This window comes from Cornus florida, unplaced genomic scaffold (genome assembly GCF_030987335.1).
Source record: "Cornus florida cultivar Cherokee Brave unplaced genomic scaffold, ASM3098733v1 CherokeeBrave_3.0.0_Hap2_Chr09, whole genome shotgun sequence".
In the NCBI taxonomy this organism is placed as follows: domain Eukaryota; kingdom Viridiplantae; phylum Streptophyta; class Magnoliopsida; order Cornales; family Cornaceae; genus Cornus; species Cornus florida.
Genome location: NW_026775579.1, coordinates 86,181,582 through 86,208,770, shown reverse-complemented (window position 1 = coordinate 86,208,770; position 27,189 = coordinate 86,181,582). Strand labels below are relative to the sequence as shown.

General features: G+C 32.1%; 2 protein-coding genes across 2 annotated transcripts; both read left to right on the top strand.

Annotated features, from left to right (window-relative positions):
- The first annotated feature begins 15,478 nt into the window (after nucleotides 1-15,478).
- Nucleotides 15,479-15,769, top strand: LOC132273070 (precursor of CEP14-like). Its single transcript, XM_059774103.1, has one exon. The coding sequence runs from the start codon at nucleotides 15,479-15,481 to the stop codon at nucleotides 15,767-15,769; it is 291 nt and encodes a 96-aa protein (XP_059630086.1).
- A 7,705-nt stretch (nucleotides 15,770-23,474) lies between these two features.
- LOC132273427 (precursor of CEP14-like) lies at nucleotides 23,475-24,057 on the top strand. The gene has a single exon (XM_059774382.1). It carries the CDS (start codon nucleotides 23,540-23,542, stop codon nucleotides 23,831-23,833), a length of 294 nt encoding a protein of 97 aa, XP_059630365.1. The 5' UTR covers nucleotides 23,475-23,539; the 3' UTR covers nucleotides 23,834-24,057.
- The last annotated feature ends 3,132 nt before the right edge of the window (nucleotides 24,058-27,189 follow it).

Genomic DNA, 27,189 nt, shown 5'->3' with positions numbered 1-27,189 from the left:
CATGTGTAATCAAGGGCAAATTTGGCATCAGAAATCACACACCAAGCCTCTCCTTTCCTTTCCTTCCATTTCCTCTCATTTTTTGGAGGTTAAGAAATTTATTGTTTAAACCTTGTGTTAACCCTCCAAAACCTTCCCTTTCCTTCCAACCAATTGAGCCAAACATAAATTTTTAATCACCCTCCATCCCCTTTCCTTTCCTTTCCTCCCTTTTCCATTGCACCAAACTGACCCTAAGGCTATGTTTGGTACGGTTGGTTTGAAAGGAAATGATAACATTAGTTATGAGGAAAAGGAAAAAAAATTAAGGGAAGGGAAGGATAATTTTAACCCCCCATCGTGTTTGGTTGATTAATGAAGGAAAAGAAAAGGAATTATAATAATCATGTTTGGGAAAAGTAAGGAAAGAGAATTATTTTAGGAAATTTACTATTATACCCTTTTCTATTTTAAAAGATAAATATATATATATATATATATATATATATATATATATATATATATATATATTGTCTCCTATACATTTAACAAGCTCATGGATGATGGATGATGGGCCAAGAAAAGAAAAAATAAAATAAAATTTAGGGCAAATCATTTCAACCTCCCCAATCTTGCCGCCTCCATCTCTATTCTCGTTCTCAACTTTTTCTCTCTCTCTCTCTCTCTGTCTCTCTCTGCACTACAAGATCGAATCAGAAGTTCAAAACCCATATATTTCAGTTTATCTATCCGTCTGCAAGAATCAAAAGTTAAAACCCATATCGGCATATCATTTCAGATTGTTCAAAAAATCAAAACCCATATTTTCCAGTTTCCATCGCCGCTGTTCCAGCTCGAGTTCGCTGTTCACAAGCTTCAACCGCTGTCCGCCGTCTCTCGCTCTCTCTGCAACTGTTAACTTGTATGTATCTGTAATTCTTGTTTTGCAAACTTGTGTAATCTTGAGGGTAAATTTGGCATTACCAAAATACATTAAGCTCCTTCCCTTTTCTTCTATTTCCTCCCATTTTTTGGAGGATAAGGAAGTTACTGTTTGAGCCTTGTGCTAACCCTCCAAAACCATCCATTTCATTTCCTTTCCTTCCAACCATTTATGCCAAACACAAATTTCTAATCACCCTCTATCATCTTTCCTTTCCTTTCCTCCCTTTTTCATTACACCAAATTGACCCTAAGCTCTGGCTTCCGGAGGATTGAGAGGCATGGCAAGAGGACTGGTCAAGCATAAGGTGGGGGCTGGCATAGAGGGCGAATGTAGAGGTGGGCTCTAATGGACTTGAGCCCACCCCCCCCAAAAAATATATATATATTAGTAATAGTATTAGCCCACTCAATCAAGACCAAGTCAACTCAGCCACCATACTAAAATATAGGCCCAAGTCTCGTCCGGCCTTGACCCAAGGCAACAAATTAAAGGCAGTTGCCCAAGGTCTCGAAATTTATAGGCCCATGGACGATGCCCCCCCCCCCCCCCCCCCCATGTGTCTCTGCAACTGCAAACTACAAAATCTACAAGAATCAGAAGTTCAAAACCCATATATTTCAGTTTATCTATCTGTCTGCAAGAATCAAGAGTTCAAAACCCATATCGGCATATCATTTCAGAATGTTCAAAAAATCAAAACCCATATCTTTCAGTTTCCATCACCCGCTATTCCAATTCGGGTTCGCCGTTCGCAAGCTTCCGACGCTGTCTCTCAACTTTCAAGCTTGCCCCCCTCTCTCTGCAATGCAACTGTTAACTTGGTATGTATGGGTTTTGTTTTAATTTTTTTTTCTAAATCAACTAATCAAGGTCTGTAATTCTTGTTTTGCAAACTAACTCCTATTTGGTGAAAATTTTTATGATCTTTTTAATATAATTTTTTTTTTACAATATAAAGTAACAAAATTTGCATTGCATTTTGAGGTAATCACCGTAATCTACATTTCATTTAAGCAAAACAAATTTTTTTTTTTTTATTGTCAATTATGTCTACAAGAAAATTTGAATCTCGGCATGAAGAAAAAAAATCTGAATTGGATTAGAAAAAAGGGCCACTTTTAGAAATTTTTCCTAAGAGTGCGTTTGGCTAGCTAGAAGTAGCAGGAAAGGAAAAGGAAAAAAGAAAAGAAAAAAAATTCAAATTTTATAGGTGTGTGGTTAGAGTGAAGAGAAAAATATTTGTGAAATTAGGTTTCCTTGCACAAAGTTTTTTGCTTTTTCCTTTTTATTGACGATCATTATTCGAGGTGAGTCTCAAACCCAGTTCGACACAATGCTCTTGATGGACAGAGGTGCAAATATAAACTTTCAAGCCTTCAATTTTTTTGTGCTATTGACAAAAAATAGAGAAAATATTGTCTAGTGGAATTGTTGATCGAGCTAGTCCTTCCTTGCCGCCGATACAAAAACCTTCATGTTGCATTTTATGAATCAACTCAATAGCTGCTTCTCCATAATCATTTTGAGCATATATACCCAGTAATCATAGTTTTCAAAGTAAAAGGTCACGAGTTTCCATCCAATCAAAAACACAATGTGACATATTTAAACAACCACATTTTGAATGCATATCAATTGCACACCCAACAACAAATATATCATAATCAAAAGTTTAAATAACAAACGTGCATTGTTCAGCAATCTTAGAAAAAGCCAAACCAACACAAGCTTTAATAACCATAGCAAGAGTAAAATTATTAACAAACAATTTCCAATCAGAACAATCATTTAATTATCATATGATAAAAACAAACCACAAGCTTCTCTTTATGCAAACCCATTTGCGATTACCTTGCAACCATCTAATTCCATGAGACATCGTCTCATTTAAGGATTTTATCCAACACCTGACAGGCTTTAATTATACAGTCAGACTGAATTAAGAATATTGATACGGTTATAGTTTAAAAATACTTAAAATATAATAATCTACTTTATGCAAATTACAAAATGTGAACTGATGAAAAAGATATTCAATAGTTATGTATTTGTGGTTGTATAACTAGTAGTATATCTCAAAAAAAAAAAAAAAAAAAAAAAAAAACCCTCCTCTAGAAGCTGGTAGCAGGCAAAAGCTCTTTCAAAATCTGGAAGCTCTTTGCCGCAGACCATCGACACTTCCAAAGGTTGCTTGAAGCTCTAAAAAGCTGAAAGTGGCTTTTCAAAAGCCATCCAAAACATGGCCTATAAGTATACTCACTTTTTAAGAAATTGAAAGAACCATGTGACTACCAATAGTGATGGCTTATTGTTGTGAACTATTTAATGAACTCACTAATCTGCAACCTTAAGAGTGTGGATATTCAATCTGGATTGAGGCTTAATACGATTTTTATTTAGTTAAGAAGATTAATGAATGATGTCTAAATCTAATAATCAACAGGAGACACAATTTGTGATAATATGTAATGAGTTAATTTTTTATGGATTATTGAGTATTTGATTAAAAGTACAGTATGTAATAAATATGGAAATGTGAAAAAAAGATACTGTAGAATTGATGTGGATCAATTAAAGTGATGTTTGACTGACAACTTTTGTTTGAGAAGACATTCTAGTTCCTTATATTTGATAAACTTATATTAGATGAAGCAGACCTAAGTATCACTACTCAAAAAAGTTTAAATCCAACTATAGGTTTTTCATTATAAAAGTCCCCCAAAGATTTCAATGGAATTAATTTCAACAAGCTCGAGTAGTTTGAAACTATATAGTTTCTATAATATATATTGGTTGCATTACATCCAGTTAATTGAAACATCTTGGTTGTTTCAAGAAAAAATTAAACCATGGGCCAAATTAAATAACGTTTCCAATCTAATACGAATATGGGCCAATTTTCTAATTCAAATCCATCAGAAATGTTGGTTTAAGGGCTTGGATTGGGCTTAGGTTTGCAAACCCACCCAACTCAAGAAAAACCCAAGTCTCATGTGGACTTGGGTTGAATATATATAGCTCAAAAATTGAAAAGACATTCCCAAGACTCCGTTCAGTTAGTTAAAAACAAAAAAATAATAATTATTATTATAATAAATAAATAAAAACTTGGAAATTGAAAGTAAAAAAACGTGAAATGACCGGAGTAAAAGTTATTTTCTGTGGTTAGGATGAAAATTTTAAACAAAGCTAATTTATAACAGAAAATTTAAAAGAAAATAGACCCTGTTACTTGCAAGTTTTGGGTAATATATTTAGCAAATGCATGCTTACAGTAAGAAAGAAAGAAATAAAATTCCTGCTGCAGCCATTAAACGACATTTTTATGTATTGATTTCGAAAGAAAAAAAATAAAATAAAATACAGAAACGAAAAAAGAAAAGAAAAAAGGAGCAACATCAAATACCCCCAAACATATATGAGTGATGAAATCTTATTGAGAAGAAGAAGAATAATGCACATGAAGATATTTATCATTTGAAATTATAGTAAAGTAACAAGGAAGAATCAGCACTAAGAAATCATCCATAATAATATACTTTATAGAGCTAAATTTGTTATCCAAGACTAATTTACTAATTTCCTTTATAGAGCTAAATTTATTTGCGATGTCCATACTAATTTACTTTATAGAGCTAAATTTGTTAGAGTTTTGGTGATATGAAATACTTATATTACCATATATGCATTTATTACACTATTACTCAATATATATATTAATTACTTAAATTTCAAGTATGTCCCAACTGTAGTTGCTATACTACCATATATATATATATATATACATGTTTGAAAATACAATAGGACGAACTGCAAATAACCCCCCTCGACTTTTACCTCTTTGCAAAAAACCTCCTTTATCAATTGTTTTAACAAGAAAACTCCCTCAACTATCACGAGGGGGGTATTCTAACTGACATCCGTCCAAGTAATTTTTTAAGCAATTTTTTGTGACTAAATTACCCCTCCATGTTCACTCATGAAGAAATAACCGAAGCCCATCTCCACCGGCCGCTCTCTCCACGAACCAGCCCTTCTCCACCAGCCGATCCCGTCCTTACCATCATTCGACCTCACCGTTCCGAGCGAAGCCGCAAGCTCACCACCGTAGTTAGCAGACTTCTCCTTGCCCGCCGGTGCAGCACCGCAAGCACTGCCGATTCAGTTCCAAGCTTGCCGGCTGTTCCTCTCACCTCCGAGCTCCCTTTTGCTTGCCGCCGGCCGCCTATTCATTTCAGCCTAGCCTTCCACTGCTACGCTCGTCACCGCCATTGCACCGCCACAGCCAAGCTCTCCACCATCCGATCCGCAACTCACTGCCCGTACATCGCCAGAGTTCTTCCCTGCTGTCGCCGCGTTATGCCTCACGTCGGTGATTGGCGCCCCGCCGGATCTGGAACCATTGTACTTGAAGAAGTTGTTGCCCAGAACGGCATCACTCGCCGCAACATCAAACCCCAGAACCTCACCGTGAAGGACGACGCCTGGTCTTGTGGGGTTCTCTCCCCTTAATCTTGAGGGTTTGATGTAATTTTTCTTTCAATCATCTGGCTTAATCTTATCTCTTTTCTTTTATACGAGGCATTCTTGTTTAACCGGAAATTGGTCTATATATCTTCTCAAGAAAAAAAGGAACAAATGTTTCAGTGAAAATATGTTTTGGGATATATACTGTGAAAATAAAAATGGGTTTCAAACATTTTTCAGTAGAAACTCCGAGAAACCATTTACAGTCCAAACAAACAAAGCCCAATAACTATCAATTTCATTTCTGGGTATCTTGAAAACTTTCGGCACTCAAACAGTGTTCTTCACATGAAACAAAAACACCAACAAAATTGGGGGAAGAAAAATACACAAGAAATCAACAGCAAATAAAAATCAAGAAATGCCCTCACCCTCTGTCTTGGCTGCGCCCCTGCTTCTCTCGGTCTCTCCGACCCCAAATCAATTCTCCATGACAGCTACCCAACTAGAGGAATGGAGGAAGAAATAGCCGAAGCTCCACCCATTTTCCGGCGATCTCTTCTCTTACAATCACCGCGGGGTAATTTCTTTTCTTTCACTTCAATTATGAGATTTCTTCTTTCACTTCAATTTGGGTGTGTTTGGTAGGGTTGATTTGGAGGGATAGGGAGAGAAAAGAAAGACGATAGTGTAAGTTTGTATTTGGGTAAGTTAAATGGAGGGATAAGGTGAGATAGGGAGGGATAGCTATCCCTCCCTATTTTTTATTTGCTTTCTCCTCAATTTTAAAAAGATAGAGAGTACCAAAATTAGCCTCCACAAATTAATACGCAAATTTATTATTCCATTCAAGTCCCATGGTTATGAAAGGGTAAAAAAGTAATTTGTCTATTATCCTTTATTTTCTTTTCTCTCCTTTATCTTATCCAAAGAACAATAACTATCATTTCTTTTCTTTTCCCCCGTCTATCCAAACACAAATAAAAATTATTACTATCCTTTCTTTTCTTTGTCACCGGGACCTGGTTTGGAGGACTGAAAAACATTGAACATGGGTGGTGCATTGAGGGGTAATTTGGTCAAAAAAAATTGCCTAAAAAATTATTTGGACGGATGTCAATTATAATACCTCCCTCATGATAGTTGAGGGGGGTTTCTTGCTAAAACAATTGATAAAAAGGGTTTTTTACTAAGAGGTGAAAGTCGAGAGGGATTATTTGTAGTTCACCCAATATAATACTAAAAAACTTCCAAATTAAAAAATATTACAAATAGTATTTATTAATGAAAAAAGTTAGCTTATTTATTACATATATCACTAAAAAATTTAGACTTTGACTCTTTCGTGTTCTCAATTTCGCTCCCGCTCTCGCACTTGCTCCCACTCTCGCACTTGCTCCCACTCTGTGTGACTTAGGTCCAAAATACACCATACTTGCAACTTTAACCACATAATTCCATAAAAATTGATTTTTATTTTATTTTATTGATTTTTAAGAATTTTGTTAGACCATTAAACTCAAGTAAATAACCGATTCATAAATTTTAAGTCATTGTCACATACTTTTTATAAAATTAAACTCAATTAATGAAATAAGGATTATTAATACCATATATAACATGTCAGAATTAAAAAATAAAAATAAAAAAACAGAAAATAAAAAATAAATATTTATATATAAAATAAATTAGACAAACAAAATAAATTGTTCACATAAGTACTTTTTCAAAGATTATACCGAAAGTAAAAGCGGAGTTTTTTTCATTATAGCTGGGCCTTATTTTGCAATATATGTGTGTGTACTATATATGTATATATAACCTAAAACCCTTTCAACCTAAACCCTTCCCTTCTGCCACTGAAAAGAGGCCGACGGCAAGAGAATGGGAAAGAAGAAAGAGCGAAGAAAGTCAGCAATAGAAGGCCACACACCAAATCTTCCATGCGACATCATATACATTATACTCTCAAGACTACACGTCAAGTCCATCTCTGTTGCGATTCAGGTGCGTTCGTAAATCATTGCATCTTCTAATCTCCAAACCCCAATTCATCAAGACTCACCTAAACCAATCCATTAAATTGGACCGCCACAGACTCTTTTGCCAGTCAACCCTTCCAGAATATTTCTACTCCATAACGGGCTATGAAATTTCGGATAATTCAAATGAAAAGCTGTACTTACCGCATAAGAAATTTCACGGCCCAAAATCCATTGTTCTTGTAATGGTTTAGTACTATTGGGTCTTGACGATGGAAAGACATTGGTACTGTGGAATCCATCCACCAGAGCGTACGAACAGTTCTCATATCCAATATTATATGGGCTATGTTTTGATTCTTCCAGTGATGATTACAAGGTGGTTCTTATCACTGAACATGAATTTTTCGAATTTTTTTATGTGGTTTTCTCTTGTAAGGATAAATCTTGGACAAAGCCTAGAAAGTTTCCTTATTTTATTGAACTTCACGGCCGTGAGGCTGGAGTTAATGTGAATGAAGCGGTTCACTTTGCAGTCACAAACCATTCTGGCCATGGGAAGTTCTATTATGCTATTGTTTTCTTCGATGCAGTGAATGAAAAGGTCAAGGAGGTGCCACCACCTCCTAAAAAGGGTTTTAAATTTCAGCTGATGGTTGTGAAATGATGCCTTGGTGTATGTTGCAAACGCGATTATGATTATGGAGCTGAGATATGGGTGATGAAAGAACATGGTGAGATCAATTCCTGGACTCAGTTAATCATCATCCCACATCTAAATATTTATTCGCGGACAAAGCGGCTGTGTGTTACGGAGAAAGTTGAAATTGTGATGGAGTCTATTGATAGGACAAATATAGCCGTCTATAATCCTAATAATCGCAAGACAAATATAGCCGTCTATAATCCTAAAAAACACAAGAGTTGGAAACTTGTGACGATAGATGGATCGAATTCAACATCAGTGGTTCCATTTGTGGATAGTTTAGTTTTACCTACATGCAATTGATTAAGAGGAAACAGTGTGCAGCTCCAGGAAAAGGAAAAAGAATGGTGCCATATGGAGGTAATTCAAATAATCTCTCCAAATTATTCTATTTTCTGTGACAAATATTCCTGTCATTAAACTGTTTCTTTCATAATAGTTTTTCCTTCTTCTGCTTTTGATAGGGACTATTTTTACGTTGGTAATGTATGTTGGATATTAGTTATCCAAAGAATATATATATATTTTTATTTATTTAGTAAAGAGAAAATATATTTTGTTCCATTTCTCTTGCTGATCAAGATTTACCACAAAATTTACTTATATTACTTTTTGTAACTAAATACATCATGAGAGTTGGAAAGAAAAAAAAAAAAATCCTGAGAGAGTTCAATCATGCTAATCATTGATCAGACTTTCCGGTTTTCACTTTCAAAAGATTCAATGGTAACTATTTCTTTTTAAAATGAAATTCATTTATCAGCTTATGACAATTCAATATCCCCGCAATGAGAAGCTCAAAAAATAAAATAAAATTAAATTAAATTAAATTACTTATCAGAATAAAACTATATCTTTTAACTTTAAATTGAAATTCGGGAAGAATAGACATTGCACACAACACACGCATGATACTCAGTTTTCCTAATCTCTTACTCTCTTCCCCCTAATTGTTCTACTAGTCCCTTTACTCCCTTCCCCCTATTTGTTCTCCTACTTGTATATATTAAATATATATATATATATATATATTTTCCATTGTGTTGTCTAATTTTCAAGTTTACTAACTTCTTTTTATTATCATAAATCTCATATGTACTTATTATTTTTCTCTCATGTCCAAACAGAGACAACGCGATATACGCTGCAATCTCGTACCAAGCTTTGTTATATTAGCTTTTCTTAAAGACAGAGATCTTATGAATTAGCTAGCAAAGAATGATGAGTTTTTGACTCTTTTTCATGCAATATTTATTTTTATATTTTGTAGCAATGACATTGTGAAATAACCAAGGCCCTGTTTGATAACAATTTTTGTTTATTGTTTATCACTTATGCATAAACATAATCAGTGTTTATGTGTAACTTTTGTTTATTGATAAACAGATACATTGTTTGATAACGGAAAAATGTTTAACTGATTTTAAAAATAATAAACAAAAAAATATGTCTGTTAACTTTAAATTATTTTTTAAAAATCCAACACAATAAACAAAACAAATATGTATAAACTTGTTTGATAACCTAAAACAAATTTAATATACTTTTTTCATTAAAGGATATTGATTGGCATACTTTTTCATCAATTTTGATAAGTGATCAAGTCATTGTATCAAGCAAGTTGATTAATAATATATATATATATATATATATATATATATATATATATATATATATATATATATCCACAAGATATCCCATCCCATTCACTGGTAGCAACTAGGAAGACACAAATGAACTAAAATTTTCAGATATTGTTTCATTCACAGCCCCAAAACAACCATGTTCATGATAGAAAATATCAAGTACACATGATCCAAAAAGAAATGAAGCATAATCAAGCAACTACCAGAGGCATACATATATATAACAACATTTTTTTTTTTTATTTGGTAAATATAGCAACTAACAGAGGCATACATAATGTTGTTATGTATATAACAACATTTTCGTTGAAGCATTACATGGTCATTCCATATTTCATCAGCAACTGAATCACGAAATTCACTCATTTGTCGAAGTTCAACTTGATTGACATTGATCTTAACGGGAGCTTCAGAGGTACTGCGCCCCACATCCTCAGGTTCCACGTCCACTTCTCCATACTCTTCAAATAGAGTATCTAAACGTGCTTCCATCCTTATAAAATTGTGAATTGCACAACATGCAATCACAATATCTACTTGCACATCTAAGGAGTTTGCTGCCATTAATTTCAATATAGAAAATCTTGCCTTTAAAATACCAAAACAACGCTCAATAACATTCCGAAAAGACGAATGTCTAAAGTTAGAAAGCTCCTCACGATGCACTGGTGCTCTACGAGTTCTCCTATATTCTTGCAAATGGTATCTCTCACCACGATATGGTGATAGGAAACCCGGCATGTTAATGTAACCAGAGTCAACCAAGTAATATTTATCTGCATCCAAAGTACAATAACATGATTTCAAAGTCTAATTTTTCCATTACATACATTGAATTTAATGAGATTTTAATTACCTTATGGAGGTAATAGAAATTGATTTTCAGCATCACTTAGACATTGCATTAACACATATGAGTCATAGGTACTACCTTCCCAACCTGCCATTACAAAAGTGAACATCATGTCGAAAGAACATGCCACCAACACATTTTGCGTCGTGACTGATTTCCTACCACGATAAGGAATCTGCTCAGAAGACGGAACGACAGCACTCACATGGGTTCTATCTATGGCTCCAATGTAACCCTATTATAAATAATTATTGGTTAGCACATAATGAATAAGATACATATTAATTATTCACAAAAATTGAACTTTGGATTATAAGAAAAATGCACCTTAAAAAAGGGTAGTATTTGGAACTGTGCAAAATATGTGGAGGAATGACATTAAAGGGTTGTGGTTTTATAATCTGGGTCCCCAAAATCAGAATTGCTTGTAAAACACAATGCAAGTATTTGGACACTGTCTGTCCAGAGTGTTGGAATCTCTCGCAAATTATCATATTCCTTTCGTTATGACCTATAGTCATTAAAAACATTGCAACTTGCTCTTGTACCCCCACATACCTTTCTTCTTTTAACCCTAGCTTCTTAATCTCATTACAGAAATTCATGAAGACGTGTTTTTCCATTCGGAACATATCAAAACATCTTGATGGGTGACCATTTAATATTTCCAACACAAAATCATTACCAGTTAACCGTGAATTCCTACACGGTCGTTTAAATATAAATCTTCTCGCATACTCATTCAAAATGAAAAGGAGAAGCAGTTGTTCCTCATCATCATCATCATCGTATAAGAGAGCAATCATTCTAGGATCCATATCAAGTACCTGGTCTAGCTAAAATTAGTCACACAATTAAGAACGTATAAAGTAATGCCAAATGAAATAAAAATTAATATGAGAACAAAATAATAACATATAAGATGTTTACAAAGCAAAAACATCCACACATAACATAAAAAACATCCTTACATAACATAAGAACATCCATACATGTTCACCTATATAGAGTTAAAATATTACAAAACATTGTAGGTGAACATTACACATAGTTCAATGTTAAGGAACACGCCCCTCCACATAAGAACATCCATACATTACATCTACATAGAGTTAAAATATTACCTACATAAAGTTATAAATAAAATATTGTTCAACACACATAGTTCAAAGAGTGCTTATCCAACCCTTCTTCCTGTCATCACTCATATGAAGGAACACGCCCCTCCACAACGGTTCCTTAATCATAACTGTAATTGCCTTGGAGTACTGCACATGATCAATCCCATCAAAGGAGTCCATGGCTTGCATGCATTTATGCATCATTTCATCATCAATTTTAGGCATGGCCTGTTGACCAGACTCATTATCACCACTCAACCCTACATAAGCATGCCCAACATAAACGGGAGATGGAGTAAGTTTTGTCTTCTTATATGCTTTCTCATATGCCACAGCTTTCCTTGTGTTTGTTTCAGACAAGGTCATCAAAGCATTAGACATGCTAGCTGTGAAACCCATATTTTGGGGCTTACGAGTTATTCTTGGAGATCGGCTTCGTGGCCGACCTCCTTCATCCTCCTCCTCTTCCTCATCATCATCCAAATTGTAACTTAGATTAAGAATATCTTTGTCTTTCTCAGTCCCACCACGTAAAGGAACTCTCGTAGATGGACGTGTATAGGAGCCAGTTGTCACTGTCTCATCAAAGATGTAACATTGCTTGTCATAGTGTTTGCATGATTTTTTCTTGAATTATTTGCAGTTCTTAATAACCTACAAGTTTTCAGATATTAGCACTTGTGAAAAACAAAAAGAAAAAAACTAACCAATTTGCTAGTATATGTTACTAACCTTTGACAACCTTTCCGATCTTTCGTCACTTAAAATTATCATTCCTGTGGTTCGACTAAACCCGACACCTGTCTCTTACATGAGCCTTTTGACAATCTTAAAGTCAACCCTCATAAGGTTGAATTTGTTCTTAAGTTGAACCTTCTCCCAATCATATTTAGTATTTTTAATCATCTCTGCATGTATGTTATTCCACCCTTTCGTTGAGAAGGTTGTTGAACTCTGATTTCCATTTTTTACCTAGCTTCATCCTCCATTAAAAGAATGAATGTTTCCTCATTGTGTTCATTCCATAATATATTTCCATTCTTGCCTAACTGAGTAGCGTCTTCCTCAAAGTCAAATGTTTCAGTGTTGGGTTGTGAGAAATTTTCATAATTTTGATCCATCGAAGCGGCATTGAAGTAATTAGTTAGCATTGGAAAAAATCATAAAAGGAACAATCCCCAATTTTCAAGTTTACAATTACCATTCAGGACTAGCAAAATACTAGAGATAAAAGGAAAAAAGTTAAGTCAAAGACAACAAACCTCCATTGTTTACCTAAATAAAATAATAAAATAATAATATTTGAATCTCCCCATATCAGAATGTAATGGACATGTTCCTTTCACCAATATATATTTGTGTGTGTGTGTGTGTGAGAGAGAGAGAGAGAGAGAGAGAGAGAGAAAACAAATCAGTTCAACATCAAACCTCATCACCAATCACAAAACAAATATTAACAAATCATCCAACATCAAAACTAACTACAGATGTAGCAAAAAAATATTGTTGATTTAGAAGGAAAAAAAAAAAAAAAAAAAGGATCTAAGAGAAAAAAGAAATGAAGAACAAGAACAAAAACTCACGTGTAAATCTAGAGGAGTTGGAGGTGGCAGTTGAAGAGAAGATCGGTTGGTAGGTGACTAGAGGACGCCGGCAGGAACTTCTGTGGTAGGGTTTCTCATGTTTGAAGGTGGGTTGTACGATTTGGGACAAAAGCTTTATTTATAAGTTGCTACAGTATTTAGCGCTACAGTAAAAGAGGTTGCCGCATCCGCTATAGTAAAAAGCTAAACACAAATGGCATAAACGACTTTTTGGTGTTTATAAATTTACCCTAGCGCTACAGGGTTTGTTTATGGGTGTTTGTATAAATTATAAACAAAACAGAAATTAACAAACATGCTTTTACCCTGAATATGTTTAAATAAACAATAAACCCTAAACATAAATAGCTACCAAACGGGCCCCAAGTGTCTGGTTTTTATCCTGTTGCCTTTTTAATGGTTCAGAGTTATTTGATCATAGTATTTGTATGATGATCCATCAGAACCATGCTTTAAATTTTGACTACTTCTAATCTTTTTTCCTTTTTTAGTTGCAATAAGCTTTAGCCTCATTCTCTTGGCTGAAACCAGAAATAGTTAGCAGCTACAAATGGTGAAAACCATATTTGAATATGTTTTTCATGGTGGCATGGTGGGACCAAATAAAAATCAAATTCAATGATCAAAAACCAGTTACCATTCAATTCAACATTAAGCAGAAAAAAATTGGTTTAACTTGTGAGTCTAGGTTTAGCTCCAGTTACCATTTTAGTAGAGCTAGATTGTATGATGGAGGTAGCTAGAGCTAGTACTTATATATTCATGTCAGATTTCTGATATTGGATGTTGGAGTAGGGCCCATCACCCATGTAATCCCACTCTAATCAATAAGTGCTCCACTTCAATAATTTCAATGGATACATTATATTCTAGGACAAATCAAGTAATTCAACAAAGAGTTATATGAATGCAATTGATGATATAGATACGTGTCTTGACTGATCTTACTTGACATCACCCTAAGAAAAGGTTTTGCCTATGATAGACAATTAATAGAGAGAAAAAATCTTTTCGGGTCAATCCTTCTCCTCAATCTGGGCTCGAAGCTTTCAAACTTTGAGGAAAACCTTCATGCATCAAAATCCAAGTCACGACGAGGTAAAATCCAATCAAAACTACATGTAAGTTAATTCTAAACCTTAGAACTTAGAAGTAAAATATACTAGTATCAGGTCAATATACTAGTAATATACTGATCGATGCCATATTGATGCATGGGTCCTTTTCATAACCTTTGTTTTTTAGCCATATCAGTGCAGTCTCTATAAACTCCAACCCAAATCACCATCGAAATTCAGGTAATTCATCACAAAAAGTATTCATATTTCCACATGTTTGAGTAAAGTATTTTTTTTGCGTAAAGTTGATGAATATTACAACAGTAGCAGACTGTATATGATATATGCCCTTGCCTACCAATTCCACAGTAAATGGAGTTTGATTTGAGTGAATACATACAAATTAGTATTCAAATTTGTGTTTTTAATATCAAATTGCTATAAAATCCGAATTAATGCCGGACACATGTGGAATCTACATATAATGTGACTAAACATAGATGGCATCTTGGGTCAGGAAGACACACTACATGCAAATTTATTATGAAATATAACTATAAAATTTCGTAATCCCAAAAAGTCAAATAATAGTTGAAACAATATTTATGTTGGAGAACTTAAAAAATGAAGAGTCTTTTAACTATATTTGAGATTTTAACTATATTTGAGAGTACCAAATTAATATAATTCTAACTTTAAGACTCTGATTTAATACTTTCAGACGCAATATAAGTGCACGAGGGAGTGAGGACAGGGGCCGAAATTGCCAAGAAACATGGGCCGGCTTAGTTCATGTGTGCCTACCCAATTTAATGCCAAGAGGCATTTCTAATGCACACTTATAAAATCAGAACCAAAATTTTCTTTCTAGTTTCAAACATGCGTGCATCTTGACTCAGCCAACTATATAACTTGACCTTTACGCTTCTCTCTCTCTCTCTCTCTATATATATATATGTGTGTGTGTGTGTGTGTGTGTGTGTGTGTGTGTGTGTGTGTGTGGCATTGCTATATAAGCAGATCACACCCCACCCATTGTGGACAACACAAGCTTAATTTACCTCATTTCCCTTAAGCCTCAGTACTCTCTTTGTTTCCTCTCTTATATCATTCTGCATGGCTCGCTTAAGCACACTTGGGCTCTTTGTTATTCTTGTTTTAATCTGTTATGTGCCATATTTAGAAGCAAGGAACCTCATGAGCATTGAGAGTAGGAGAATAGTACCTTCTCCGGAGGACACTTTGGTCCTGACTGCCCTTCCCAAGAGCACTGCTTTCCCATCTTCTTCCCCAAGTGGTAAAGGCCCCGCAATGGTCATCTATGAAAAGCTCCTCTCTCAACACTTTTCCCGCATTGATAGGATTTTGCAGTCCGTCCCAAGTCCCGGAATCGGCAACCCCAACTAGACATGGCTTTCATGGAAAACTTTATACGGATATATATCTATATCTATCTATATATATATATATATATATATATTTTAAATAGTACGAAAAATGCTACGAGGGTGTGATTATCTCACGACGAAATCGTGTCTTCATACTCATGAAAATTTATCTTTCTGATTTATATGTAAGCAATGTAAACTTTATACGGATATATATATATATATATATACACACACACTCACACACACACATAAACATTTTATATAGTACGAAAAATGCTACGATGGTGTGATTATCTCACGACGAAATCGTGTTTCATACTCATGAAAATTTATCTTTCTGATTTATATGTAAGCAATGTAAAGTTATACATATTGATTGAGTTTGTGTGGATTGAGTAATGGAAGTTATTATATACATATATATATAGTCTCAATGTATTGGTCAACAATGTTAACTAGTTTCATGTTATATGTATTGGAATTATTATTTGAGTTCCTGAAATGCTTGCCTGTAAAACATGATGGGACTGAAAATTAATCAGATAGCTAGTATTAGTAATTCAATTGATTAATAATAAATGAGACATATTTGAACATTTATTTTGTGACCATTCAAATTATTCGATGAAGTAAAAAAAGGTAACATTAGTTTAATCAATTTTTATTTATTTATTTATTATTATTATTTTTTAGGTTGACAATAATCAATTTTTATTAGTATGACACTATGACAGCTACATGCTATTGAGCTTCTCGTAATAACATGTCATGCACATGCTGAAGAATATACTTCAACCTTGTACGTTTAAAAGAACATGATGGAAAATTGACCATATGTACACCTGAGATCCATCCCCATCAAATGACAACACTAACAATCCAGTAGTCAAACAAGTCAAGTTCTTGCGCTCAAATTCTCTGTGGTTGTGATTTTTGGTGCTGCAATGGTGCGGTTGAGTTTTTCCACACCATTATTTCTATATTTTCAATGCATTTATATTTATTTATATTAATTATATATAATAGACTTAACATGTTAAAAATGATCGTGTTGAAATCAGATAATGGTTACTGAAAAGTGTACAACATCGAGGATGCTTAAGCATGGAAATCCAAATTGTGATTTTTGTCTGTATTTTGTAATATAAAACTTCCAAGCTAAAAAAGTGAAATTTTTCTGTAGGCACTCTTAGGAAAAAGTTTCAGTAATTGATCTAAGCTAAATGTTGTAAGAGGTTTGACATCAATATTTTTTAATATATATAAATAATAATAAATAAATAAAATTACTGTATATGATTATCTTAATTATTTATTTTAAGGATCCATTTGTTTCGATGTAAAATATTCTTTTTGAAATTTTTTTTTTCTAAGTAGAATACGAGGTTGAAATCGAGTCTATCGAGTGGGGCATATTACTTGCCGAAAATTTATGAATAAATTATTTTTGTTAAATTTTAATATTTTTTTTCATAAATATTTTACGACAACCAAACAACAGAAAATAAAAAAATATTTTTTAAAAAATATTTTAGTACAACCAAACAACAGAAAATAAGAAAATATCCAAATAAATGGAGCCTAAAAGATAATTGTAAAGATGGGAATTTTTTGAAGGAATTCAATCACCCATTTATATAGTATTATTTGAGAACAATTTGTACACTTACTATGATCCAATCACCCATTTAGGTTTTGAGAATCTAATCAGCCCTAAACCTCTTCCTCATGCATTTTAGATTGGTTATAATGTCCGTAATCCACTCAAGAAACAGTTCTTCACATGTTACACTTCTACAACGTGTTCTTGATCCAAAATTCCAATGTTTATTATGCTCAAATTTTTAAAGTTATAAGTGAATTTATTCAATGTCTAATATCACAATGTCATTAATATTCTCACATGATAGCAACCTTTACTCATATAAAATTAATCGGATTTATAGTCAAACTCCTTATCATTAATTAGGTCTAATGATATAAGAAAATAAAGTTTTTAGTAAAAGTAATAATGTAAAAAAATAATAATAAGGGCCTTTAGGCAGTATGCTACGAGCTAACCTGTCATTAGTTGACTGTTTGACTTGTAAAAGTCACTTAAAAAACAAATTCAAAACGTCAAAACTGTCCATCAAGATCGGCATAATTACAACTTGATTTTTGTAACTTGAGAATCTTATTAATCTTAGGGGTTTGATCAAAAGTTCAATGGTTGATCTTCAATTCCACCTCCTTCAATAGTTTCAATCTTCTTAGCCATTTCCATTGATGTGTAGGGCTTGTGAAACTTCTTCAAATGCTTGAATAATTCATTCTCATTATCGATCTTTATCTTCTTCGCACAAGCACACCAATCTTCTTTCTTCTTGAAATTTCGGTACTTCTTGAACTTCACATGTGCTACTACTTTGGAATTAAAAAATAACTCCATATTCACACAATCTGTGTCAATTACAAAATTCTTCAAACCATTTTTCAAAAAATAATTTGAAAAATTATTATCATTTTGAGCTTCAATCTCATAATTCGTTGGAACAACTTTCTCCAAGAAAAGATCATCATTCTCCACAACATGAACACAATTATCATAATATTTAATTTCTTTTTTTCAATTGGGATGAATATGAAGAAATCAAAATTTTATTAAATAAGTTATATCTAACTTTTTTGAAATTGGAATTTGGAACCATACCTGAAATTGTTAACTCACAAATTTCATCAACTTTTGCATCTTCTTTAGCACATTCTTCTTTTTTAATTTCTCTTTCAACTTCAATTTCCTCCATTTTTTCAATCTTTTCTTCAACACCTTTCTTTATCTCTTCTTTATTCACCATTTCACTTTGGCCTTCAACTTTTGAATCTTCAATTTCTTCAACTTCATTTGTGTTGTACGCCTCTTCATTCTGTACAAATTTGTTCTCTAAACTTTCATAATCAGCTTTCGTAAACTCATCATCCTCAAAGTACTGTACCCAATACTCCATGGGTAGTGATTCACTTCTATGATCGGAAATGATGGTCTCGAGCATATTCCAAACATAACTTGGAGTTTAGGACTCTCCAAAATACTCCCAAATTTCTTGATGTATTGCTTTTTGCAACACTACCAATGCTTTTCTTCTTTTTTATCTCGAAGCTTGTTGGACATGCCATTCTTTGGCTCTGATCCAACAACATTCCACAAATCACATGCTTTGAGGTATGAAGTCATGATGATTCTCATTCTCCTGTAATTAGAGAACATCATCTTCTCACTAAGAAAATACATTTTCTCCCCTTCATCATCATCAAGGAGAAACATGTTTTTCTCAAATGTTGAACCTTCTAGGATCAACTTCGTCAAGCCTTCAGGATTGTCTAGGCTCTGAACATGAAATTTGGCTCTGATAATGACCTGGGTCTGATACCACTTTGTTAGCTTTTTCTCTGATACCACTTTCTGACTTTACTCTGATACCACTTTGTTGAAAATAGTGGGCTATACAAACAAATGCAATTATATATAATTTGAAAGTGAAATGGAGAAAGAAATATATTATTTCACTTATACCTTAATAAAATTGCTAGAGTACATGATTATATGAGCCTTGAAAATACATATCTATGAATTACATATAAATGCCCATAGCTTTCATTTTTCCCACTAACACAATCTTCAATAGACATAACTCCCACTAACATAGTATTTATTAGGTTCAAACTCTCATGACTCTTGATTTTACATAACCTTAACTCCTACTAAGACAATTTTTTACCCACTAACATATATGATAAATTCACACATGAATCATGGATATAAAAATACTTGAAAATACTAAATACTAAAATCAAGTTTATTATTCAACACTGTTTTTATCCTGTTGCCTTTTTAATGGTTCAGAGTTATTTGACCATAGTCTTTGTATGATAATCCATCAGAACCATGCTTTAAATTTTGACTACTTCGAATCTTTTTTCCTTTTTTAGTTGCAATAAGCTATAGCCTCATTCTCTTGGCTGAAACCAGAAATAGTTAGCAGCTACAAATGGTGAAAACTATATTTGAATATGTTTTTCATGGGGGCATGGTGGGACCAAATAAAAATCAAATTCAATGATCAAAAACCAGTTACCATTCAATTCAATTAAGCAGAAAAAAATTGGTTTAACTTGTGAGTCTAGGTTTAGCTCCAGTAACCATTTTAGTAGAGCTAGATTGTATGACGGAGGTAGCTAGAGCTAGTACTAATATATTCATGTCAGATTTTTGGGCCTAATTTTCTGAATTTATATTTTTAATATAGGTAAAAATAAAAATAGTATAACATGTATGGTATAAAATCTATTCTTGACCCCCTTCAAGAAAAAAATATTCCTTCTTTAATTAGCATTTTACAAAGGGTGAATTACATTAAACCCCTTTCTATCTGTGTTTTTCACTAAACTCCCTTTTTCTATTTTTTTGTCAAAAAAACCCCCTCAACTATTAGAGTGGGGTGATTTAACTAACTTCCGTTAATTAAATATTAGAGGAGGGTGATTTAATTCTCTAATATATATATATATATATCAAATAATTTTTTAAGAAAAAAAACCTAGATTTATATTGAAAAATAAAATAGCCATTATTTCTGGTAGTGTCCCTTTAATAAATCTATATAAAATGAAAATCAATAAAAACCAAATAAATAAATGCACAATATAATTCTCAAATATATATAGCAAATGAATTTCAAGAAAAAAAAAACCTACATTTTTTTCCATAAAAAAAAAAAAAAGAAACCTAGATTTATATTGGTATGAAGGTTAGATGGAAATGAAAATATATTTAAATAATAATTAATGATACGTATTATATATACCATTATATTATGATACAAATTTTATATAATATTATAATGATGGGTAAATAAAAGAAGTTGAACAAGAAGAAGAGTACACATTATTGCAATGATTTTTTTCCCAATATAAATCTAGGTTTTTTTTCTTGAAATTTATTTGCTATATATATATATATATATTTGAGAATTATATTGTGCATTCATTTATTTGGTTTTTATTAATTTTCATTTTATATAGATTTATTAAAGGGACACTACCAGAAATAATGTCTATTTTTTTTTTTCCAATTTAAATCTAGGTTTGTTTTCTTGAAATTTATTTGCTATAAATAAATAAATATATATATATATATATATATATATATATTTGAGAATTAAATCAACCCCCCTCTAATAGTTAGTTAACAGAAATTAGTTAAATCACCCCCCTCTAATAGTTGAGGGGAGTTTTTTGACAAAAAAAATAGTTGAGGGGAGTTTTTTGACCAAAAAAATTAGAAAAGGGGGGTTTAGTGAAAAACACAGATAGAAAATGGGAGTTTAATGTAGTTCACCCTTTTACAAAAGATAGTTTATATATAATCTAAAGAAAAAATAATTTAATTAACAATTGCAGAACCTGGTTAAAAATTTACTCACATAAAAATTTAATGTTTTTTTTTTAAATTTCGGCTCAAACACAGTTCTTTCCATAACGTGAGTATCTTAAAATTCTTCCAACTCAAGCATGATTATTTCCATAACCTTATTATCCAAATATTATATATTTTTATTTTTATTTTTATTGGAATGTTCTTATAAGAATTCTATAAGAAATTAATTTTTATAAAATCTAGAACAAAAATTTCATTTGAAGTTTTGAATATCAACAAAAATCGATGATTGAAGAATCTAAATTCTTATTTTATTAATTTGTTTGTGTTTTTTTTATCATAATTATTGTTTTGTTAAATTTTCAATTGTTACTTTTTTTATAATTTATTTTTGTTTTTTTCTTATAGGTAAGTAAAGAGAGTTAATATTTTTGTTAATTTATTTTTGGAGAGTTTTTGTTTTGAAAGGCACTTTATATTTTGGTTTTAAATTACCTATTTTTACACTGTCACATGAAGTCGGTGAAGTATAGTTTTGTATTTATCGGATGAAATAGCACTACTCTAATCTAAATTAGTTATATACTATGTGTAAGCCATTAACATTTTATGATTTTTTAAAATAATCTAAATTATTTTTTTATTATCCCTTTTTTTGTTTTTTTTAATGATTTTCGTCCACACTTTCCACTTTTTGTTTTGTCTTATTCCTTACTTAAATTTGTTTGTCCTTTTTCTACAGAAAGTGTAGAGAGACAAGTTTCACACACAAAAAAAGAAGATTATATCCTTACAATCCCTTATTTCAATGTAATTTTAGAAAAGAAAAAAAAAAAAAAAAAAAAAATCCCTTATTGAGTTATTTCATTGCACACATGCATGATTTGATCTAAGGAATCACTTCTTTCTCATCGATCTAAATAATTTTTATGCATATTGCAATCCAGATTAATTTCAAAGTTTTTTTTTTTTTTTTTTTGTTCCTCTAGGTAGTATTGCTTATAATTTTGACCCGTTGACCTCAAGATCCTGGCTTCACCCTGGGCCCATGTAATCCCACTATAATCATTAAGTGCTCCACTTCAATAATTTCAATGGATACATTTTATTCTAGGACAAATCAAGTAATTCAACAAAGAGTTGTATGAATGCAATTGATGATATAGATACGTGTCTTGATTGATCTTACTTGACATCACCCTAAGAAAAGGTTTTGCCTATGATAGGCAATAGAAAGAAAAAATCTTTTCGGGTCAATCCATCTCCTCAATCTGGGCTCGAAGCTTTCAAACTTTGAGGAAAACCTTCATGCATCAAAATCCAAGTCACAACGAGGTAAAATCCAATCAAAACTACTTCTAAGTTAATTCTAAACCTTAGAACTTAGAAGTAAAATATGTATGAGGCCAATATGCAATTAACTAGTTAAGGGTGTAGTTCTCTGATCGATGCCATATTGATGGGTCCTTTTCATAACCTTTGTTTTTTAGCCATATCAGTGCAGTCGCTATAAACTACAACCCAAATCACCATCGAAATTCAGGTAATTCATCACTAAAAGTATTCATATTTCCACATGTTTGAGTAAAGTATTTTTTTGCGTAAAGTTGATGAATATTACAACAGTAGCAGACTGTATATGATATATGCCAGTGCCTACCAATTCCACAGTAAACGGAGTTTGATTTGAGTGAATACATACAAATTAGTATTCAAATTTGTGTTTTTAATATCAAATTGCTATAAAATCCGAATTAATTAATGCCGGGCACATGTGGAATCTGCATATAATGTGACTAAACATAGATGGCATCTTGGGTCAGGAAGACACACTACATGCAATTTTATTATGAAATCTAACTATAAAATTTTGTAATCCCAAAAAGTCAAATAATAGTTAAAACAATATTTATGTTGGAGAGCTTAAAAATGAAGTCTTTTAATTATATTTGAGAGTACCAAATTAATATAATTTTAACTTTAAGACTCCGATTTAATACTTTCAGACGCAATATAAGTGCACGAGGGAGTAAGAACAGAGGCCGAAATTGCCAAGAAACATGGGCCGGCTTAGTTCATGTGTGCCGGCGCCTACCCAATTTAATACCACGAGGCATTTCTAATGCACACTTTTAAATCAGAACCAAAATTTTCTTTCTAGTTTCAAACATGCATGCATCTTGACTCAGCCAACTATATAATTAACTTGACCTTTACGCCTCTCTCTCTCTCTCTGTCTCTATATATATATATGTGGCATTGCTATATAAGCATATCACACCCCACCCATTGTAGACAACACGAGCTTAATTTACCTCATTTCCCTTAAGCCTCAATACTCTCTTTGTTTCGTCTCTTATTTCATTCTGCATGGCTCGCTTAAGCACACTTGGGCTCTTTTGCATTATTCTTGTTTTAATCTGTTATGTGCCATCTTTAGAAGCAAGGAAGCTCATGAACATTGAGAGGAGGAGGATAGTACCTTCTCCGGAGGACAATTTGGTCCTAACTGCCCTTCCCAAGGGCACTGCTGTCCCATCTTCTTCCCCAAGTGGTAAAGGCCCCGCAATGGTCATCTATGAAAAGCTACTCTCTCAACACTTTTCCCGCATTGATAGGATTTTGGAGTCCAACCCAAGTCCCGGAATCGGTAACCGCAACTAGACATGGCTTTCATGGAAAACTTTATACGGATATATATCTATATCTATATCTATATCTATATATATACACATAAATATTTTATATAGTACGCAAAATGCTACGAGGGTGTGATTATCTCACGACGAAATCGTGTCTTCATACTCATGAAAAATTTATCTTTCTGATTTATATGTAAGCAATGTAAACTTTATACGAATATATATCTATATATATATATACACACACACACACGAAAAATGCTACGAGGGTGTGATTATCTCACGACGAAATCGTGTCTTCATACTCATGAAAATTTATCTTTCTGATTTATGTAAGCAATGTAAAGTCATACATATTGATTGAGTTTGTATGGATTGAGTAATGGAAGTTATTAAATATATATATATCTATAGTCAATGTATTGGTCAACAATGTTTACTAGTTTCATGTTATATGTATTGGAATTATTATTTGAGTTCCTCAAATGCTTGCATGTAAAACATGATGGGACTGAAAATTAATCAGATAGCTAGTATTAGTAATTCAATTGATTAATAATAAATGAGACATATTTGAACATTTATTTTGTGACCATTCAAATTATTTGATAAAGTAAAAAAAAAAGGTAACATTAGTTTAATCAATTTTTTTTATTTTTTTTATTTTTTTTGGTTGACAATAATAAATTTTTATTAGTATGACACTATGACAGATACATGCTATTGAACTTCTCATAATAACGTGTCATGCACGTGCTGAAGAATGTACTTCAACCTTGTACGTTTAAAAGAACATGATGGAAAATTGACCATATGTACACCTGAGATCTATTCCCATCAAATGACAACACTAACCATCCAGTAGTCAAACAAGTCAAGTTCTTGCACTCAAATTCTCTGTGGTTGTGATTTTTGGTGCTGCAATGGTGAGGTTGAGTTTTTCCACACCATTATTTCTATATTTTCAATGCATTTATATTTATTTATATTAATTATATATAACAGACTTAACATGTTAAAAATGATCGTGTTGAAATCAGATAATGGTTACTGAAAAGTGTACAACATCGAAGATGCTTAAGCATGGAAATCCAAATTGTGATTTTTGTCTGTATTTTGTAATATAAAACTTCATTTTGAATTATTTATTTTAAGGCTCCATTTGTTTCGACGTAAAATATTCATTTTGAATTTTTTTTTTTTCAGGTAAAATATTCATTCTTTTATTTTTACTTTGTTGGTGTTTAATAAAGGTTTAGGTCGAAATTGAAGTCGAGTCTATCGGGTGGAACATATAAAATAACTTGCCGAAAATTTATAGATAAATTATTTTTGTTAAATTTTAATTTTTTTTTCATAAATATTTTACGATAACCAAACACCAGAAAATAAAAAATATTTTTAAAAAAGTATTTTACGTTCAAACAAACGGAGCCTAAAAGATAATTGTAAAGATGAGAATTTCTCGAAGGAACTCAATCACCCATTTATACAGTATTATTTTAGAACAATTTGTAAACTTACTATGATCCAATCACCCATTTAGGTTTTGAGAATCTAATCAGCCCTAAACCTATAATGTCTGTAATCCACCGAAGAAACAGTACTTCACATGTTACACTTCTACAACGTAGTGTTCTTGATCCAAAATTTCAATGTTTATTATGTTCAAATTTTTAAAGTTATACGTGAATTTATCAGTGTTTAATACTAATATTATCAGGATGTCATTAATATCCTTACATCATAATAGCAACATTTACTCATATAAAATTAGCTGAATTTATAGTCAAACTCCTTATCTTAATTAGGTCAAATAATATAAGAAAATAGAGGTTTTAGTAAAAGTAATAATATAAAAAAATAAATAATAAGGGCCTTTAGGCGGTATACTACGAATTAACCTGTCATTAGTTGACTGTTTGACTTGTAAAAGTCAATTAAAAAACAAATTCCAAACGTCAAAACCATCCATCAAGATCAGCATAATTACAAAAATAACCTTACCATACAAATAAAATCACCGCCATGGTAATTACTAGGCGGACCAAACTGCCACTACCTCCAACACCATGAGTTGACTTGATATATTTTATCCTTTTAGAAACTAAACCACTTATATAGTTATATGTACTTATATTATTTTTTGGGGAATGTTAAGGACCATAGTTAAGGCAACTGTCTATTCATAATCACTGCTTTTATTGGTAAGTTGAATTGTAATTAATGTCTTCTTTTATTCAATATTTTCTATTTTTTATAAGATATTAAAATATATATTTTTATGGACAAAATTACCCTTATCCATTTCATTTGCCTTTTTTCCCACTCCTCCCTTTATTCACATATTGGTGTTTATATATATATATATATAGCTAACAATATGTGAGTGTATTCTTTCTTCTCTTTTATTTTTAATTGTCGTTTAACCTTTATATATATATATAGCGTTACTTTTCTTTTCTTTTTTTCATTTTTTTTCCTTGTTAGATCTGTACGGGTTACTTTCATTTCCTTTTTTTTTTTTTTTCCTTGTTAGATCCGTATGCCAATTTATATATATATATATATGTAAACTTCATCGAGTGAGAATTGAGGAGACGGATGAAAGACTTAAAAGGATTGTTTTGTCCACAAAAATATAGTTTTAATATTCCATAAAAAGTGAAAAACTTGTAATTAATGCCAGCATTAATTACAATTCTACTCACCAATAAGAACAATGACTGTGGCATTTCTCTTATTTTTTAAGTTTGGTCTTGAAATCCTAAGGGTTCGTTTGGATGGCAATAACGTTATATGTTATGGTTTGGTATGATATGAAAACAACCGTTTTGGTATTGGTATGTTTTTAGTAGAAATCGGATCCATGTTTGGTAACGATTGTTTTGTTTTTGATAATTGTATATCAGAAACATGATAACGCGTTTGGTATTGTCATGCGTTTTAAGGAATCAGAAAACAAAACACGTTTGGGACTAGTGTTTTGTTATCAAAAATTCTGAATCAATAACAGAATACCTGTTTGGTAAAGACTGTTTTGTTTTTGTTTTGAAAAATTATATATATGAATACAATTATAAGTTTATATGTAAAATAGTCCATTTTTCTTTATGATTTGAGTTAATTTGTGAAAAAAAAAAAATTCTGCATTAGAGTTGGAAAAAAAATTATGAATAAATTTACATGTATAATGGAAACCAAACTACTTTGTAATAATGAATAAATCTGCATAAACATGATTAATGGCAACCAAATTACAAATCTAACTTTGTAATAATCTTTCAATGAGAGCAAATCTTTGCACTCCATTTATTTTTTTCTTTTGGCTTGCATTCCATTTAACTTTGTTTTGTTTCACACACACACACACACACA